We start from the raw sequence: 19,683 nt of genomic DNA on the forward strand, positions 1-19,683 counted from the left end.
TTTGCCTCCCCTCAGAACTACCCATTGGACAATTTCTGCACAAGGACTCCCCACAGTCAAGCTTGGAAAGTGGATGTCCTGTTCTTTTCCTGGGGAAAGCCTGTCTTTGTGCCTTTCCTCCTCTACCACTTCTCTCGAAGGTTCTGCTAAAGATCAAACAGTTCAAGCCAAGGACAATACTGATTGTACCAGACTGGCCACGCCAGCACTGGTGCCCCCTCTTGTGCAGTATGACACTGCTGAAACCATGGCACCTGCCTCAGATCCCTTCCCTGCTGTCCCAGCAGGCAGGCCAGATTCTGCACCCTCTGCTTCAAGCCCTGAACCTTGCAGCCTGACTAATTCCTTGCGCTTTCCAATAGCATCCCTCAGTAAGCAGGTGCTAGATGTCATTCTGGAGGCATGGAGGCCTAGTACTAGAAAATCCTATGCTGAAAAATGGAAAAGATACTGTTCCTGGAGCCAGACTTGGGATGGGCAGAACCGTGCCCAGCTTACCTCATATTCTTCTGTTGTCTTTCGGCTTTCCCCGGTTAGGGGTCGCCACAGCGGAACTCCGGTCCGCTAATGATTGGCAGTAGAGTTTTACATGCCGAGTTGCCAGCCCTGATGCACAACCTTCAACGAAGGTACGCCCATTCACGCACGTCTCCACACACAAGATGCTCTAGCTGAGAATCGAACAGGACAACGTCTTACTGTGAGGCGACAATGCTACCGCAGCACCACCACCACAGTTACCTCATATTCTTCAGTACTTAACAGAAATGCTCCACAAGAGCCTAGCCTTCTTGTCAATTAAAATTCATGACTTTGCCATTTCAGCACATTATAATACTGAGCCACCCCTTTTCTCTCGCCCCCTGCTAAAACAATTCATTAGAGGGTCCAAAAATTTAAGACCCCCAGGAGAGCCCCAACTCAAGCCTGGGACCTTAACTTTGTGTTGGAACCCCCCCCACCACCACCACCACCTTGAGCCAGCTGGACAGAAGAGTTGAAATTCCTTTCTTGCAAAACAGTCTTCCTTCTAGCCATCACTTCAGCAAGAAGAGTGTCTGAATTACAGGCCCTTATGTCCGTGAAAACCCTTCATTATCTTCCACGCAGACGCGGTTTCCCCCGGGACCAATCCTTCCTTTATGCCTAAGGTGGTGTCTAGTGTGGCCCTAAATCAGTCTATTCATTTGTATACTTTTTTCCCTAATCCACAAAACAAAGAAGGAATTCTGCAATCTCTGGACATGCACAAACAACTTTGATTTTATTTGGACAGGACTAAGCCTCTCAGAAAATCTGAACAGCTGCTTAGTTGGCTTTGCTGCAGGGACAGAGGGGAAGGCCATGTCAAATCAAACCATTTCCAAATGGATAGCCCATTGCATTCATTTCTGCTACAAGCACCATGGAAAACCTACCCCACAGGGGATAAGATCTCACTTCACCAGAGCTGCATCTACCTTTGCAGCCTTTCTCAGAGGAATCCCTACCAGGGACATCCTGGAAGCTGCTACCTGGAGCTCTGTACATACCTTCACCAAGCATTACCACATGCCTATTTTTTCTAAATCCAGAGCTGGTTTTGCCACTGCATTCTTGCATGGCTTAATAGCAGATGTTCATCGTGCATTACAGCTGCAGTAATTACATATGGGTTTTCAGCCGGCAGGCGGTCCCTCGGTCGGCCGAATTCCAAAGTCTTGGTCCGGCGTCGGTTGTTGTCGCGTACTCTTCTGACGTCAGGAAGGCTAGAGTATAAAAGACACAGCCGACGCCATCTTCTTCAGTCTTTTTGCAGCGCGGTGCCCGGCAGAAGCAGTTCGCAAGTGCCGGTCGGCCAGCTCCTGAATTACGAAAATTTAGAACCGAAGTCTTCATTAAAGCTAAGTACCCGTTGGGAATCTTTTCTTGCCTCAGACCGATGTCAGAAAAAGTTAATAATTGTATTTCTTGTGGGAAGCAAATACCGCATAAGGATTTCCATTCCCTTTGCATACCTTGTTTGGGCCCAGACCACGACGTCTCGGGCTGCGCTTTGTGCTACCTTCAATAAACGCACTATCAGCGTCGGGCGGAGTTCGCCCAGCACTATTTTGGTAAAGCATTTAATTATAAAATGTCGTCGGATACTCCGACTACCGCTATGTCCAGAAAACGCAAAGAAAGGACAGTCAGTCGAGAACTGCGGTCTCCACCGACACTGCCGAAACAAGCTCCACGTGGGCGGTTCTCAGTGAGACGCCTTTGCAGTCCCTGACTACCGGCGACACTCGGCGGTCGTCTGTACCTGAGACCGCTGGTTCTTGGTCCTTTCCCAAACTACAACCGAAGCCCCTGCTCATGTCGAACCCACCAATGTGGATAGATCTACATCCACCCATGGTGTATTCAGGCCTTCATCTTCTTTCTCCATCAAGGCCTTTACTAAAGCCAAATCAGCTAAGCAACTTTCTAGGCCTGCCTCACAAGGCCCAAGACCTGGGCCTACGCCTAAGAAGCACATGCTTAAAATGGCTGAAGACCTGATCACTCTTATCAGAGGCTCACAGGCCCCTCCGGACAAGAGACCCAGAGTAGAGGAGGATTCTCCTCCTTCTGACCAAGAATCCATTTCATCAGAACATTCTGATGCTGAAGAACACTGTTATTCACCCTTCGAGGATTCGGATGCAGAACAGTCTATTCCTTCTGTATCCCCCCTGAGGATTTTTCCTTCGGGGAAACTTTACACTCCTTGAGAGAGCACTTCCATTGGGAAGGCCAAGACTTTTCAGATTCCAAGAAAAGGCTTAGGGAATTCCTCTGGTTACCTCAGCATAGACCTTTGGCTATTCCTCCTGTTTTGGAGGTATTGGATGATGTATACTCGGAGGCCTGTCTTAATCCTGATTCTCTGCCTCCTGCACCAGTTAAGCCGGATAGGTATTACAGAGTTCCTAATTCTCATCAGTTCCTCTACAAAGGCCATAATGCAGACCCTGAAACTATTTCTCAAGGCCCTAAAGGAATTAAGGCTTCCACGGCCAAGAATCCTCTACCTGCGGAAAGGGAATCTAGATCTCTAGAAAGGTGGGGTAAGAAGGTTTACACCTCGGCCACCCTTGCCATGAGGGCCCTAAACTGCCAGTTTCATATGATTAAATATCAGCAATTTCTGTTATCACAATTAAAACCAAAATGTCACAGCCTGAACAACCAGATTTAAAGAGTTGCAGGATATGATGCATAGTGCTGAACAAGTGGGCAGCGCACCTTACAATGTGGTTATGATGCCTAGAGGCCTCCAGCAGATCGGCCGCCACGAGCAGTCATTCGCAGACATGCATGGCTAAGGGAACAACATCTTCCAGACCAGGTGAAAGCAAAATTCTGGATGCACCTTTACATAAGGATGTTCTTTTTGGTGCTAATGCTGAGGATATTTTACGTAAAATGGAAGAAAAAACAAAATCTATGCAAACTGTCAAAGCTTTCTTACAGGTTCAGCCACCAAGGTTCAGCAGGAATTGGCCGTCATAAAACTGGTCCTTTCCAACCACTGACAAGACCCAAAGAGGCAGATACAGATGCGGAAGGGGCAGAGGACAACCCCAAGGGTCCTACAGAGGCAGACAATGGCAATCACCAACACCAAGAGGTGGTGACGACAGTGCACAGCAGTACAGAAAACAGACTCAATGACTCCCTCATTTCCATGCCAAGCAAAATTCAACTGGCAGCACCTTTGGGAGGAAAACTGGCACTATTTGCAAACAATTGGCATATTGTCACAACAGACAAATGGATTCTGGACATAATAAACAGAGGCTACAAATTTCATTTTCACACTCTTCCAAAAATGAGAGGCATGCCAAACCTACCCCAAAATCAAAGGGTAGAGGCACAACTACAAATTGCAAAGCTCCTAAACATGAGGGCTATACAAAAGGTACCTACGCACCAACAAGCACAAGGTTTTTATTCAAGGCTTTTCCTGGTGCCAAGAAAAGGAAGCGACTGGAGACCCATTCTGGACTTATCCATTCTCAACACATTTCTTCTGCCAAAATTCAAGATGCTCACATTACAGCAACTCCTTCCCATGCTGGGCAAGGGGTTTTGGCTGGTAACATTGGACCTCAAGGAGGCATACCTGCATGTCCCAATCAGACAAAGTTGCAGAAGATACCTCAGATTTCTTGCAGGTTCAAACCACTACCAATTCTCTGCATTGCCCTTTGGCTTATCTACTGCGCCCAGAGTATTCACCAAGTGCCTGGCATCAGTGATTGCATACTGCAGACTTCAAGGGATACAAATCTACCCTTATCTGGACGACTGCCTGATCCAAGCGGACAGCAAACATACTTCTGAAACATCTGGCATATGTGACACGCTTACTGCTTTCTCTGGGATACACCATCAACAAGGAGAAATCAAAGCTAACACCCTCTCAGAAAATAACCTTCCTGGGTGCCAACTTGGACACAAACACCCAGATGGCTTACCTTACAACAGAAAAACAAGGGCAACTATCTCATTACTTCAAAATGCTTGCAAAAGTACCAGGCTTACTGCAAGGAAAATCCTGCAGGCTCTGGGATTCATGGCATCTTGCATTCTTCTAATCCCATGTAAAGCTGCACATGAGGAAACTTCAATGGTACCTAAAAATCTATGGTCTCAACACAGTCACAGCTTAGAAGTGGAGATTCCAATAATTCCCTGTCTTCAAAAGGAATTCATATGGTGGGCCCAAGCATGCCAAGTAAACAAAGGTCTCCCATTCTGCAAGCCTCAAGCTACACAAGTCATAACCACAGGCGCCTCAGATTACGCCTGGGGGCACATGAAGGACAGGTGCATTCAGGGCAGATGGCCCCAAACAGAAAAGCACCTTCACATCAATCAAAAAGAAATGCTGGCAGTAATAAATGCAATTTCAGCGTTCAGAGAATTCCTGCATCCAGGACAACTGCTCATAAGAACAGACAACACCACAGTAATGTGGTACATAAACAAACAAAGAGGAACTCATTCATACCCCTTGTGCAGACTAACCATGACTCTTTGGAATCTAGCTCTGGAAAGACAAATGGAACTTCAGGCTCAGTACCTGCCAGGAATGGAAAACACACTGGCAGACACTCTGAGCAGGCATATGACAGACCCTCACGAATGGAAGCTACTTCCACACGTATTCACAGAGATTGTTCAAGCGTGGGAAGGCCAGACATAGACCTTTTTGCCTCCCACAAAAATCATCAATTAAAAAAGTTTTGCTCAAGGACCTTCCACCCAAAGGCTTGGAAAGTGGGCGCCTTTCATTCACATGGACAACTTGGTCAGTTTATGCATTCCCACCACTACCTCTGCTGCCCAAGGTGCTTTTGAAAGTAAGAACAGACAAGCCGAGGATGATACTGATTGCTCCAGACTGGCCGAGACAACATTGGTATCCACTATTGAGGAGCCTAACACACACTCCTCCGTGGCCCTGCCTCTAACACCTCTACTGCTGGCGAGAACAATTTCAAAACCCTACACAGTCAGCTGAAAAGTCTCAGCCTAGCTGCATGGAAAATTCCTTAACTTCACATCAGACACTACTCTCCAAAGAAGTGCAGGATGTCATTTTGGAGGCCAGAAGACCATCTACAAGAAAAGCTTACTCCGCAAAATGGAAGCGGTTTTGCTGTTGGAATGAAGAACGAGGGCAGGATCCTAGAAAATTAAACCTGCCTCAGATTTTACAGTACCTAGCTGAACTTTTGAGCAAGGGACTTTCATTTTCCTCAATCAAGATACATGCCTCAGCAATCTCTGCAGAATTCAATATGGATCCTCCTTTATTTTCACACCCACTCCTGTGACAGTTCCTCAGAGGGGCTAAGAACATAAGGCCTCCAAGGAAACAACCAGTGCCAGCTTGGGACCTTAACTATGTACTGGAAAAATTGACATTGCCTCCCTTTGAACCAGCTGCTTCAGCAGAATTACAATATTTGTCCTGGAAAACAGCTTTTCTCCTGGCCATCACTTCAGCTCGTAGAGTATCTGAGTTACAGGCCCTCATGGCGGTGCAGCCATTCCTCATATTCCATCAGGACAGGGTTTCCCTGCGGACTAACCCTTCCTTTATGCCTAAAGTGGTATCTAGGGTAGCCTTAAACCAAGCCATACACCTTCCTACCTTCTACCCTAATCCTCAAAACAAAGGGGAAAGGCTGCTTCATTCTTTAGACATCCATAGGCAGCTACGTTACTACTTGGACAGAACCAAATCCTTCAGAAAATCAGATCAACTCCTAGTTTCCTATGCTGTGGGGGGTCAAGGGAAACCTGTTACTAAACAGACAATTTCCAAGTGGATTGGTCACTGCATACGCTTCTGTTATTCCTATCATGGAAAGCTCGTACCTACTGGTATCAGATCACACTCCACTAGGGCCACAGCCACCTCTACAGCCTTCCTCAGAGGAGTGCCTACTAAAGATATCTTGGAGGCAGCCACTTGGAGTTCTGTACATACCTTCACAAAGCGCTACCATCTGCCTTTATACTCCAGAACAAGAGCAGGTTTTGCTACTGCAGTTTTGCAGGGCATTCTAGCTCAACCCAGTTCCGTACAGTTCCTACCACCCTATACATAGCTTTGGGATTCTACCCATATGTAATTACTGCAGCTGTAATGCACGATGAACATAGTACAGTTTTGTACCTACCATAAATGTAGATGTTCGAGGGCTATTACAACTGCAGTACAAATTTCCACCCTCCTTCCCCACTTGGTAAGACCTTGGGGTTTGAATAACTATTCATACCTGCTGACTGGGTTATCCTGCTATGTTGTATTTGCTTACTTTTGTGTATTACACTAATTTATGTATTGCCTTCCTTTTGGGGGCACCTGACATCTGGGGCAAGAAAGACTGAAGAAGATGGCGTCGGCTGTGTCTTTTATACTCTAGCCTTCCTGGCGTCAGAAGAAGAGTGCGACAACAACCCGGGACCAAGACTTTGGAATTCGGCCGACCGAGGGACCGCCTGCCGGCTGAAAACCCATATGTAATTACTGCAGCTGTAATAGCCCTCGAACATCTACATTTATGGTAGGTGCAAAACTGTACTGTCCTAGTGCTCTCTAACTTCCTCCTCCCTTTCTTAGCTTTGGGAAGCAACCCAAATGTGATGACTGCAACAGTGAAATGCGAAGAACGTAGTACAGTTGTGTACACATATAAACACATACCTGAAAGGCCAAGTGGTGCAGTGGTTAAGGTGTGTGCCTTTTCAATCACAAGGTGCAAGGTTTGAACCTATATAATGAACCTATAACGGAGCTCCTCATTAGCACTCAAAAATCTTAATTGGGTGGGAAATAGGAAATTCACCCCAGGTATCACTTCTGTGGCTCTGCTCGACAGGGGCACAGGAAAATAATTTTCTTGGGTGGCGAAAGCAAGGGTACCTTTTTGGCTAGGCTTATGTAGGCCCTAGGGCCAATAGCCTAGTACCTACCTATGAAATGTAGATGTTTGATTATAATTCACTGTTGCAGTCCTCCCTTCAGCCCCCTGACTTCTCTGGGCTCTACCTTTCCTTCTTGTTCTGTATATTCAAGTTTTCTGGTGTATTTGCATTTTGATGGAGGTGTACCGTAACATACAATTGCTCCCTATTGTGGGGGCACCTGACATCTGGTGCAAGAAAAACTGATGTAATGGCGTCTGCTGCATGTTTTATACCCTTGGCGTCATGGAAGAAGAGACAGCATCTGCAGGAATCCAAGACTCTGGTATTCACGCCAGCTGAGGGCTGCCTGCAGGCAGATAATCCAAATGTGATGACTGCAACAGTGAATACACTCTAACATCTACATTTATGGTAAGTGTACACAACTGTACTTTGTAACTTGAGGTGTTAGAGGTTAGGTAATTCTAGCCATTTTAGTTGGCCAAGTACAATGGTGGGGACTGTAGTAGGTTTGTGGCGAATTTGGCAGTTTTGTGATGGTAAGCCAGAAGTATGGGTAGGTCAGTTTGTTTGTGAAGATGGGGGAAGCATATAGGAAGGTGAAGAGAATGTGAGTCCTGGAAATTGCTTGCCTGGTGGAGTTGGTTAGAAATGGCTTCACTCTATTATCCTCTTATCCTATTTTATTATTTTTATTATTCTATTATCCTAGTTTGTGGGTCTTTTTAATGGTTAGTGCTATGCATTTGTGAAGTCTCAAGCTGCTGTGAATGGTGACCCCGAGCAGTTTGGTATGAGAGGGATTCAGTTTTAGTTTTGTTCATGTAGATGAAAGAAGGTGGTGAAAGTAGTTTTTTACTTGAGAAGAGCATTCATTTTGTTTTGTTTTTGTTTAAAATTGATAACTGGAGAGGTAGGGTTGTATGGCTGAAAGATTTCCGGGTTATTTCTTGCAGTTCTGGAATGGTTGGGAGCAGCAAGGAATTTGTTAAAGTATGCAACAGCCGAGTCAAGATGGAGGACTGATGATGAGGACCAGTCAGAGTGCTGAAGAATTGATTATAAAAGTAAATATTGAACAATGTTTTTTGTTCCTAACCAGTTTATGCTAGCCCTCCAAAATGGTGTATAAAGCCTTGCAGCAGTTAGGGTTGTCGCCTCACAGCAAGAGGCTCTCCTGTTCAATTCTCTGCTGGAGTGCCTTCTGTGTGGAGTCTTCATGTCCTCCCCATGGTAGAAAGTTGTTAAAAACATGCAGTAGGTGCGTGCATGAATGGGCGTGCCTTCTTTGAAGGTTGGGCTTCGGGCTTGCAACTTAGCACTGAAAATCCACTGCCAATCATTAGCAGATGGGTGTTCTGCTGTGGCGACCCCTAACCGGGAAAAGCCTAAAGACTTTAGTATAAAGCCTTAATAGGTAGGTGATCATTTAGGCTATCTGGGAGGCATCCTGAGTGATAGACTAGTGAGAGATTATTGGTTAAGGTCCAGTCTAGAAATGAATGTTTGCTGCTGTTTATCCATTCTAGTTGGTGTATTTATCACTTGGGCGTCCTGGTATTGAAGTGACCTATTATGGTTTCTTAATTAAATGTAGAGGATGACCAACTAAGAAAGTTCCCAATTATGGTTGTTACCAGGAGGGATGTAGACTGAGATTGATGTGTGTGTTTGGGTTGATTGGCAGCTTAGAATTTCAGTGTTCGTATCTTGAGGGAGTAATTGTATGCATTATGCTATTGCATCTGTAGCTAGATTAAGGTATTCCAGGGGAAGGTTTTGACAGAGGAGGAACAAGGTTTTAGTTTACGTAAAAGTATTTTTCTGAGAGTTACAGAAACTGGTTGAAGGGTAAAGTGGGTGGGGTTGTCGTCTTGTGTATTGGAGAGGCTGCAAATAAGTGAGTTTTGTGAAGGAAATGTGGTAGGGCCTAGAGTAGGGGACGTTGGCTGTGTGGACGCAGGTGTGTTAGGTGACTTTGAGGGTAAGTTGGCTATGCATTCTATGAAGTGTTTAAATAGGTATCTGTTTGAATTGGGGGAATGTCTGGGTGTGGTCGTATCTTTTTTTTGTACATGGGTTGATGAGAGAGGATATGGAGGACCATATTTTTTTTGTTTAGTCTTTATGGCGGTCTTGTAGCACAGTAAAAGACTTTGTATCTCTAACTTGTTTCTTGACTTGGTTTTGTCGAAGTCTGAAGTTGCCAATTTTTGGCATTTTTATTATTTTGCCAGTTAATCCATGCTTTATCTCTTTAGGAGTTGGCATTGTTTGGTCTAATGCACTTTGACTCCATCTCATTATTATATATAATGCTACTTTGGAAAATACATGAAGTTTATAGTAATCGGAATGTGTTTGGAAGGTGTTAAGTTTTTCCGTGCTTTCTTTTAAAGGGTTTCAAATACATCACTTGCTGAAGGTGCTCCGAATTGTAGTGCTCTGAGCACAGGTGCAGGAAACCAGGAGCTATTTTCTCCAAAAGGAAAAGCGAAATGTAGTATGACAATACCCACAACTCCAATAGTACTGAGGTATGTAATTTTAGGTGTTTAAGGTGCACCACTGAATGTAGTTTTAATATTTAGCTGTCATTGTACAGCATAAATAAGTACTTGTAAAGGTTTATGGAAATTCTATCAGTGGAGGCATAGCAGTGGTTTAGCTAACTGTTCCAATGGTTAACAAGTTTGTGCAGGGTTATGATTGTTAACCTAAGCTTTATTGTCTTTGTATTGCATTTGTGGATTTTAAAATTATGTGCCTTCGTTTAGATGTCAGAGGCTGGGGTGGTAGACCTGTCCTGACAAGAGTTGAAATTGCTTTTACAGCTACCTAAATTATACCATAGGAAATTTTTGCTCCCCACCCCATTGTTGTGATTAAGTGGTTCTTGTGGTGGTGGTGGGGGGGGTTTGAGGTGGCTGGTTTTATTACCAAGGTCTGTATATGCACACTGTACGTGCATGTCCATAAACAGACACCAGATAGAGTTTTTTTGTTAAAGCATGCCTTAGTAGGGAGCTTGAGTGAACATGTTTTATAACAGTTAAGCCAATTTTTTTTATTCCATTCTATAATTATGTAGGTAGGCAGGAATACCCAATAAGGTGAGTGGTAGTGGTGAATACTGGACTTTTGGTATAGGGCCTCTACTTCCCTTTGGGGATATTATATCCACAAGTGCCCCAACCTTGGTAGGTAGAATTGCTGTTTGTTTTATTGTAAAATGAAATTAAGATATTAAATGCTTTCACTTAATAATCACATCAGTCCCTTTGGATGTAAAATGCTTCCTGTTTTTAAATGTGCAGTCTCGACTATTTGCTCTCATTAGCTTGATCATTTCCCAGAGGTGCCCATGAGGCAAATTGACATAGGGAAATTGCACGCAGAAATACATGAAGCATATTAGCAGCTCCTAGCTTTAATTTTCTGTTAAATGTATACAGTACTAAGTATATGTAGAAATGTGTATGTTGTATATAATTGTGTGTATGTATTCTTGTTTCATTGAGGTGGTGTTTAATGGACGTAACGAAAATCTGGTACAGCTGATTGAGCACTACCAAATTTTCATGAAGAAAATCACTGAACAGTGAAGATTTGGAACTTTCCCTTTCCCCACTGTAGCAATATCTTGGAGTTGGTGTCTGTTTTTTCCTGATCTTTTGAGGATCAAACCGATCAGATGTGACTTGGTGCAGTGACAATTTGAGGAGATGTCATCAGCATGTACATGTAATATTAATAAAACAGTTATGTATGTGCATACATGTACATTCATTGTAGCATTTGAAGTAGAACTTGGTCTTTTATGCATGAGGCTTGGGCTAAGCTTCATCAGCGTGCAAGTTTGTATCTCTTAATGTGCTGCATTCAGCATAGCTGTCTGGCAGTTGGCACAGGGACTTAACGCTGTGAGGTATAGTTCTTTGGTACAGGGTTTCATTCCTTCAGCTCTTATTTGCTTACTGTGTCTCACTGCACTTTCTGATCCGAACAGTTTTTCATTTTGCTTGCAGTACTCCGAGGGGATTTGTTTTCCAAAGAGCTTCCCATCCTTTCCAGTTTTTTTCCATTATGCCTTTTCAGGGAACTTTGTGGTTACTCCAATAATTATCTCTAAACTTACTGGGTAGAATTTGTAATCCTTCAAGGGGAAATGGCCCATGCTACATCTTTAAATGCAGCTGCAGCATATTAGGAGGAGTGATAATTGGCTGCCACCTTCACACTGCCTTCTCATTTGCAGTCAGCAGTAAGTTTCTGACTTAGCAGTTAGTGTGCTACTCTGTGTATGTGTGTGTTTATTGATTTGTGTTAATGGAGGGGGTTGCATAAATATATTATATACTTAAGGGACAAGTAGTTTAGTGCAACTTTGCCTTTGTATCTTAATTTCCCAAAAATTGTATTGGAGAACTAGCACAGACTATGCTAAGTTTTACTTGTGTGCAGTTGCTACCTTATGAGACATCCATAGTGGGATATGGGGGGGTAAGGTAGCCAAACATGTCAGTTGGTATGGCCAAGACAACACAGCAGGAATATACCATCTTGACTTGCTAAGGAAGCTGAATAATTTTCTTAGAAAAAAATCATTGAATTAAGCTGGGGAATCTAGTTGCTGTTAAGATGCCAGAAGCCATTTGGTAGTGGGGGTGGGGGGGTGATGCACTGTGGTGTATTTTGGATGGTTTTCACAACCTTTTCATCCATGTATGTGTTGTAATCATTACTGGAGTTGTTTGAATATTTCAGGCTTTCCCCCTTGCTGCCTTTTGACCATAACATTCCCTACTCTCTTTGACCCATTGTCCTATTTACTTGTCCTTCATGGGGTTGGGTCCACACATTATGCATGGCTCTCCTGCCCTCATACAACCCTCACCTCCCCCCAGGGCCTGGTAAGCTGTATACACCCACAACTAACTCCAGTGCCTGAACTCTGATAGTTGGCGAAACATTCCTTTCTGGCACAGAGGCAGGCTGAATAATTTCAGTTTTTGCAGTCCTGTTGTGCTTTAATGTAATTCAGATCAGTTTCAGTGCCTCCTTTGATAAAAGTCCAAGAAGCAGCACTGCTGCTGTCCCTAAACTTTGGCTTTATCTGTTTTCTATAAGGAAAACTAATTGTCTGGCAACAAAAGCCTGGCTCACTTGTGATGACTGATTACTTTAAAAAGAAGGTCTTCATAGCTAATGCTGTATGTTCCCTGAATCTGATAATCTTGTTTGGTTGACTCTGTTAACCTCACTCTAATGACATTTTGATATGGATATATGCAGCTCTGCTTAATTGTCGTGGGCTCCTGTCGCCAATGTATCCCGACACTTGCTGCTTACCGTTTCTAGTTTAATCCTACTGCAAAAGCTAGAGCACATGGATCCTGCAGGGTCTATGCATATGAAATGAAGTATATTCCAGAGAAACAAATCATTTGGTGCCAAAGTTCCATAATGTATTTAAAAAAAAAAAAAAAAAAAAAAAAAGCTGGGTTTTGGATTAGTTTAAAACTAACCTCAAATACTTCCAGCAGACATGAAGTACAGTGGTTAGTAGCACTGGTGGTACCTGTGTTTAATATTCAAAGCAAAGAAAACTTTTCTGTTTTCAGATGTTTGATCTATCCTATCATCAACTAATGGGGTTCTGATCTGACTCTGGCATTGCTAAAGCTTGCAGCAACCCTCCCTTACCCACATTGCACCTCCTCCAAATACCTCTGATCTGGTTTGCTGCTTCAACCTAACAGATGTGGTCTACTATCTCTCGACAGAGTACTGCCCTTCTGACTAACCATGGCCCCCAGGGTGTTCACCAAATACATGGCAGTTGCAGCTCACTTCAGACTGTAGTGATTCTGGGTGTTTCCCTACCTGGACGACTAGCTCCTTTCCCTTCCTACAAAGCATCAGCTCCTACATGCATGAGATCGGGTGCTCCAGACTTGAAGTCTTCTAGTGATGACCATAAACTACAACAAATTACAACTACAGCCAACTCGGACACTGGAGTTTTGTAGGAGCACTTCTCAATACAAAATCTGCCATCGCTTCTCCTCCACCTCACACAGATCAGGCAATAAGATCCCAAGTCTGAAAGATTATGGTGAGTAACTCAATTTCAGCCTGTCGAACCCTTTGGACTCAGCTTGATGGCTGCGGCAATATCTTTAGTCCTACTAGCCAGGTTTTACATGAGGATTCTTCATCCCAATGCCATAGTAACTGCAGATGCTTCCTAGGTAGGGTGGGTGGGGGACATTTTCTGGGAAAGGCTATTCAAGGCACTTCCTCCCCCTAGGAGGCCAGTTTGCACATAAATGCCCTAGAGATGAAGAACGGTGCTTTTTAGAGTTGCAGGCATTTTAGTTTCATAGTATAACACTAGGCTATCTGCCCTGGGGCATTTGTAAGCCTAGCCATAGTGATGTGGCTTTTGCCACCCCATGAAATGGTACAAAAATGTACAGAATAATTCTAGAATACTGTGCCTCTGTCTAGTAGTGACACAATGAAGGTCCCCTTATATAATAGAATTAGTTTACTGTGCCCCTGTCAAGCAGTGACACAGATGTGACCCCTGGGGTAAACTTTCGATCTCCCATCCACTCATCAAGATTTCTCTTGAAGAGAGTCAGTGAGGGGCTCTGCCTATCTGAACTGGGATCCTGTTCCAGAGCATGGGAAGCCTCTGGGTTATGAATCTATCCCTCCAGCATGTCCTATTCATACTTGTGCCGAGGTTTAAGTCTTTAGCTCGTGGTCCTGATGGATTTGGATTTTTGAGGTGGAGCATGTCCATCAAATCCTGATTGGACATGGGCAGAGATCACCCCTGAGCAGGCGGTATGCCACTGAATAGAGCTGAAGTTTCTTTAGTCTGGCTGAATAAGACACATGTTGGAGACCCTTGATCCTTTTGGTGAGGTACTTCTGTGGTCTCTCCAGCTGTTGCAAGTGCCGGGTGAGGTACATACCAAATGGGGCATTGTACTCAATCATGGGTCTGATGAGGGAGGAATATAAGGGTACAATGACATCCTTGGATCTGGATGTGAATCCCTTCATGATGAGGTGTGCAAGGTAGAAAGTTTTTCTAACCACTTTGGCAATGTGGGTGTCAAATGAGAGGTCGCAGTCTACTTGGGTCCCCAGGTCTCTGATTACTTTTTCCGTACTCAGTGGGTTGCTGTCTGTGATAATTTGTGGGTACTTTGTTTTTTCCAAAAGGGATGACTATACATTTTTTGGCATTTAGTTTAAGGCCGTGACTACGGCACCAGTTGTCCGTTTCAGTGAGGCCTTTTTGTAGGATGTGTCTGCTGGTGTATCGACTAGGGCTCCTAGTTTACAGTCATCTGCGAACTTTGTCAGCCACAGCCCTCCCATGTTTGCTTTAACATCTGAGAAATAAATGCCGAACAAGAGGGGTCCCAGGACAGATCCCTGTGGGACACCACTTGTGACCGGCTTTGAGTCAGACATTGCTCCAGCGATTTTAACTTTATGGGTTCTGTCCTTTAGCCAGTTTGCAACCCATCTAGTGACCTAGGGGTTTACTTTTAAGCTGTTTAGCTTATCTATGATGCCTGAGTGGGGTATTGTGTGAAGGCTTTAGCCAAGTCCAGGTATGCTGTATGGACTGCTTTGCCCTCATCAATGGCTTTAGTGACCGTTTCGAAAAAGTCAACCAGATTTAAAAGGCAGGATCTGCCCTTCACAAAGCCGAACTGGGTGGGTCTGTAGGTCCCCTATGTCTCTGTTTAGGAGTTCCATAATGATTCTTTCCATGGCTTTGCAGACCAGGCTAGTTAAGCTTATGGGGGTAGTTTCAGGGTCTGTAGAGGCACCCCTTGTGGAGTGGGACCGCTGTTGCAGTGCGCCAGTGTACAGGTACATATCGTAAGGCTAAGGTTAAATAGCATTTTTATGTGTGGGTTTAGCTCCTCTTGGAGTTCACGTAACACGCACCCGGGATACCGTCAGGTCCCATTGATGCTGTGTTTTTGCTTTGTTTAGGGCGGTTCTCACTTGGGCATCTGAGATGACAGGAGATTACATTCAGCTGGGATAAGTATTTCTTCTTTTGGGGGTGAAAGAGGCGAGAAATTTGCACTGAACCTGTCAGCCAGAATGTTAGCAATATCTGTGGGTTCAGTGTATTTTTTGTTGTGAACCAACTCTGAGCATATCTAAGGGTTTCCGCCCAGGTTTCTAACATAGCTGAAGAAGGCTTTGTGGTTATCTTTAGTGTCCTTAGCAATTTTTCTCTCAGTTTGCCTTGGATGTTTTTATGAGAGAACGTAGTTTTCTGCTAATGTTGATCAGAGACGTCTTCCCTTCATGGGATTTCGCTCTGACGTGCAGTAGCTTCCTTCTTTGTTATACAATTTGTTTATGGCTGAGGTCCACCAGACAGTACATTTGGTGGAGAGGGACTTGGATTTGTTTGGGATTGCATGATCCATGCATTCTTGGATATGTCCATAGAAAGCATTTGTGAAGGATTCGGCATTGCCGGATGTGGTATCCACTGGCACAGTGGGCTTAAAGGATACCATCTCCTTCTTAAGAAGAGTGAAGTCTGCTTTTGAGAAGTTTTTCACTGTGGTCTTTTGTGCTGGGGGTGGAGGTGGGATATGTATATCCAGGGTGATTAGTTTGTGGTCAGATCTCACTAGTGAGGGGTATACTTCCGGTGTGGAGCATTTTGTCCCCATGTTTGTGATGATCAGGTCTAGTATATTATCTCCCCTAGTGGGAGAGGTGACTAGTTCCAGTGCATTTGAATTTATGAATTCCAGGAACCTTTGGGCTAGGGTGTTAGGGCTAGAATAATGTACCGAATCTATGTTTGGGTAGTTGAAGTCTCCCAATATGATGGTATTTTGTGATACATTCATATCCTCCAATGTCTTCAGGAAGGCTGAGTGGGGTTTTTGAGGTTGGGAGGGTGGTCTGTAACATGCTACCAGTTGTATAGCAGTTTTGCCTATGGTTAGTTGCACCTGTATGGTCTCTGTTGCTTCATGTGTTGCTACTAACCTGGAGGTGTGGGTGTCCTTTATGAATATGGACACTCCCCTCTCTTTGTGGTTCGCCCGGTTTTGGGGCGAAAAGCATGATACGAGGTATAGCCTGGTAGCACTGGGGTGCTCTCAGGAGCCTTGAACCAGGTTTCAGTTACTGCACAGACGTCAATGTTCTCCATGCTGAGGAGTGCATCAAGTGCCTGCATTTTGAGATTTAGACTTCTGGCGTTGAGCAGCATTACCCTTAGTTTTTTTCCATTTTTGTTTTCTAAGGAGGTGGGTTTGTCTTTTGAGCCTTGCCTAAAAAAGGCACTATGGGGGTGGCAAGAGCCTTTGCCAATATCCGGAATCCCCTGGGATGCTTGCGATGCAAACAGACAAACATGGCAGTTGTATGGTACATCAACAAACACAAGGGGGAACCAAATCCTACCCATTATGTCGAAACTCTCCAGGTCTGGCAGTGGGCGATCTCTTCCAACAGCTTTCTAATAGCCGCTCACATTCCAGGGAAATGCAGTGTGATAGCAGACAAAACTGAGCAGGTGTATTCTACCCCGTGAATGGTCCCTCAACGAAGAAGTGGCAGACAAGATTTTCAGTCTGTGGGGCCAGCCTTGCTGTGAATTTTTTTTTTTATTACTCTCCCATAAAAAAGTGCAGCAACTACTTGCCGTAATCCCTCCACAGTGGAAGTCACAGAGGGATGCTCTACTCCATGATTGGTCCCCTGGTATTTATGCTTATCCACTAATTCCACTGATTCCAAACTTTCTGCAGGTCGAAGAGCAAAATAATTCTCATTGCACCCCATTGGCCTCTACAAATTTGGCTTCCCTTGCTATAGCTTCACCTGGTTCCACCACAGTGAAATCTAGATTGGACTCTGGACTTCCTCACCAAGCAGGTGTGACAAATCCAGATATACCAGTTCTCGAGCTGACTGCTTGGCGTCTCCAATTCCATTAATAGCCAGACAATTCATGCTCTATTCACCCGTTTGCCATATAATTTTATCTTCCCATAAACCCTCTACAAGAAAAATATATTCCAGTAAATGTAAAAGGTTCATTATTTGGGCACAGCACAATTTTGACCCCTTTTCAGCCCCTATCATTTCCATTTTGGACTTACTAGCACACTTATTTCTAAATGGTACTGCTTCTTCAACTGGTAAAGTGCAGCTGGCAGCAATTTCCAATTATCACATTGGACTTGATGACTCCTCTATAGCTTCTCTCAAGTTGAGCAAGGCTTTCTTAAAAGGTACTCTCCTCCTAAGGCCCCCTTTTAAAGATCCTATCTTTCCATGGGATTTAAATCTGATGCTGCAGTCTCTCTCAATCCCCTTTTGAACCAGCGGCTACATGTGACCTGAAATATCTGGTGTGGAAAACAATTTTCTTGGTTGTCATTACTTCTGCAAGAATTTCCCAGGATGTTATGTAGCCCAATCTCGTCTACATTCTTACTCACTGGTTCGGAGCCGAATATCCCCTCAGACTCTGCCAACTTTCTACTAGCTCGAAGTCTCATTGGCTGGGCCAAGCAGGTATCCCATGCTGTGCTGCTCCATAACCCCAGATCTCGTTTGCCGCTCGTGTAGCTAGGACATGGTCTCGCTTGGCAGTGGTTAAGTACCTCTCTCTTTTTTCATTTTCTCTCAAATTGCTGATTTTCAACCCAAAAGCTATTTTAATAGCTATTTTCATATTGCTGATTGTTTCTTGTGTGTAGTTGGTTTCCCTAACTTCCGGTGGGCTAGGCCCGTTTGAGTTAGAGAACCTAGTCCTCCTTTCTGTGTTTTGTCTTTGCTTAGGTTTTTGTTGGTTGCTGGAGCGAAGCTAGCTCTTGGCCTTGTCTGGTTGTGGATTGTGCAAGTCTTACAGAACAGTTTTACTTGGAGGTTCTTGTTGCTGTGGTAGTCTTCTACTGTTTCTCGACTTTGCTGTTTTTTCCTTGCTAGGTTGTTCAGTGGTCTTTTTGTTACAAGATGTCTAAGGAGCAGAAGGAACATAAACATTCCGGTTTTAAAAAATGTTCCAAGTGTATGGATGGACATTCCATATGTGTTTATTGCGTAGGTGCAATTAATTTACAAGAGTCTTGTAGCTTCTGTCACGCCTTCAGTCCAAGGGTGCTTCAGGAGAGAAAAAATAAACTAATATTGAAGGGTCTCGTGAAACCTTCGTTTGAGGAGTCTTTGGACTCTGCCTCTGGTTCTCAGGCCAAGCCTAAGGCTTCGAAGGCGAAGAAAACATCTCCGGCTCCGTCTGTTTCTTCGGAGCCGCCGGAGAAGCTTCCTAAACTTGACTCTACCTCCTCAGCTCCTGTGTCCTCGGGGCCATAGGAGGTATCTGTAGTACTGGAATCGACTTCTGCTCCTGTTTTACTGGAACCCATTCGGAGCCGGTCACCCAGTATTGGGCATGGCTCTCTTGACAGGAGATCCCAAACTCCATCCATGTTCTCCAAATCCTCCAGGCTTTCTGATTTGGATGTTGATAGGGTGGTGCAGAGGCTCCTGCAGTCCCTGGTGTTGGCTAAATTATTCTCTGCTCCGACCCAGTCTGCTCCAGAGCCTGTCCCGATGGTTGTGTCGATGGTTCCTCCTCCAAGCGCTTCCTTGTCTTCAGAGCCGGAATGCTCCGGTCCGAGTGATGTTCTTGCGCCGGCACCCTTTAAGGGTTTATCGGTGCCAACGTCGGCTCCTTCCACAGGTTTCGGCACTCTGGTTTCCTCAGTCGGGCCCGAGGGGGATACCTCAGGACACCTGTCTGTTCCGAGCCTCCCTCATGGCGCATCGGCTCGGGGGACCTCGACTCTGATCATGGCCTCGGAGGCCCGCCGATCCTCGGATTTGGGGGGACTGGCCTTCGAGGCCATGCGGAGCACACTGGCCAAATCGTCAGTTACATCACCCGGATCGGTCATTCCGTCCCCTTCCACCCTGGCTAGAGCCTCTGACGCCCCCTATCCGTAGATGGCGGAGCCCGAAGGTCTGAGGATACCCCCATGAGCGGTCCCCAACTGTCTGAGGGTCCCTCAGAGTCTGTGGCCCCCAGAAAAAAGACATGCAAGAGGAAGCACATAGACTCCCAGGACGAGTCTCACTTCTGATACCGACCTCGAGGAGTCTGAGGGGTCCCCCAAGTCATCCTCTGACGTCTTTTTCGCCGACATC

At 44.9% G+C, this 19,683-nt stretch overlaps 1 protein-coding gene across 1 annotated transcript in view; it reads left to right on the forward strand.

The window, feature by feature from the left end:
* The window catches only part of TPX2 (TPX2 microtubule nucleation factor), a gene marked incomplete in the record, with an annotated part of 1,896,622 nt that overhangs the window by 1,298,018 nt on the left and 578,921 nt on the right, over positions 1 to 19,683 (forward strand). The window contains 1 exon segment of the mRNA XM_044089016.1: positions 9,855 to 9,992. Within this exon segment, the coding sequence (XP_043944951.1) occupies positions 9,855 to 9,992 (138 nt within the window).

Source organism: Protopterus annectens, chromosome 12.part0 (genome assembly GCF_019279795.1).
Source record: "Protopterus annectens isolate FY-2018-M chromosome 12.part0, PAN1.0, whole genome shotgun sequence".
Classification (NCBI taxonomy): domain Eukaryota; kingdom Metazoa; phylum Chordata; order Ceratodontiformes; family Protopteridae; genus Protopterus; species Protopterus annectens.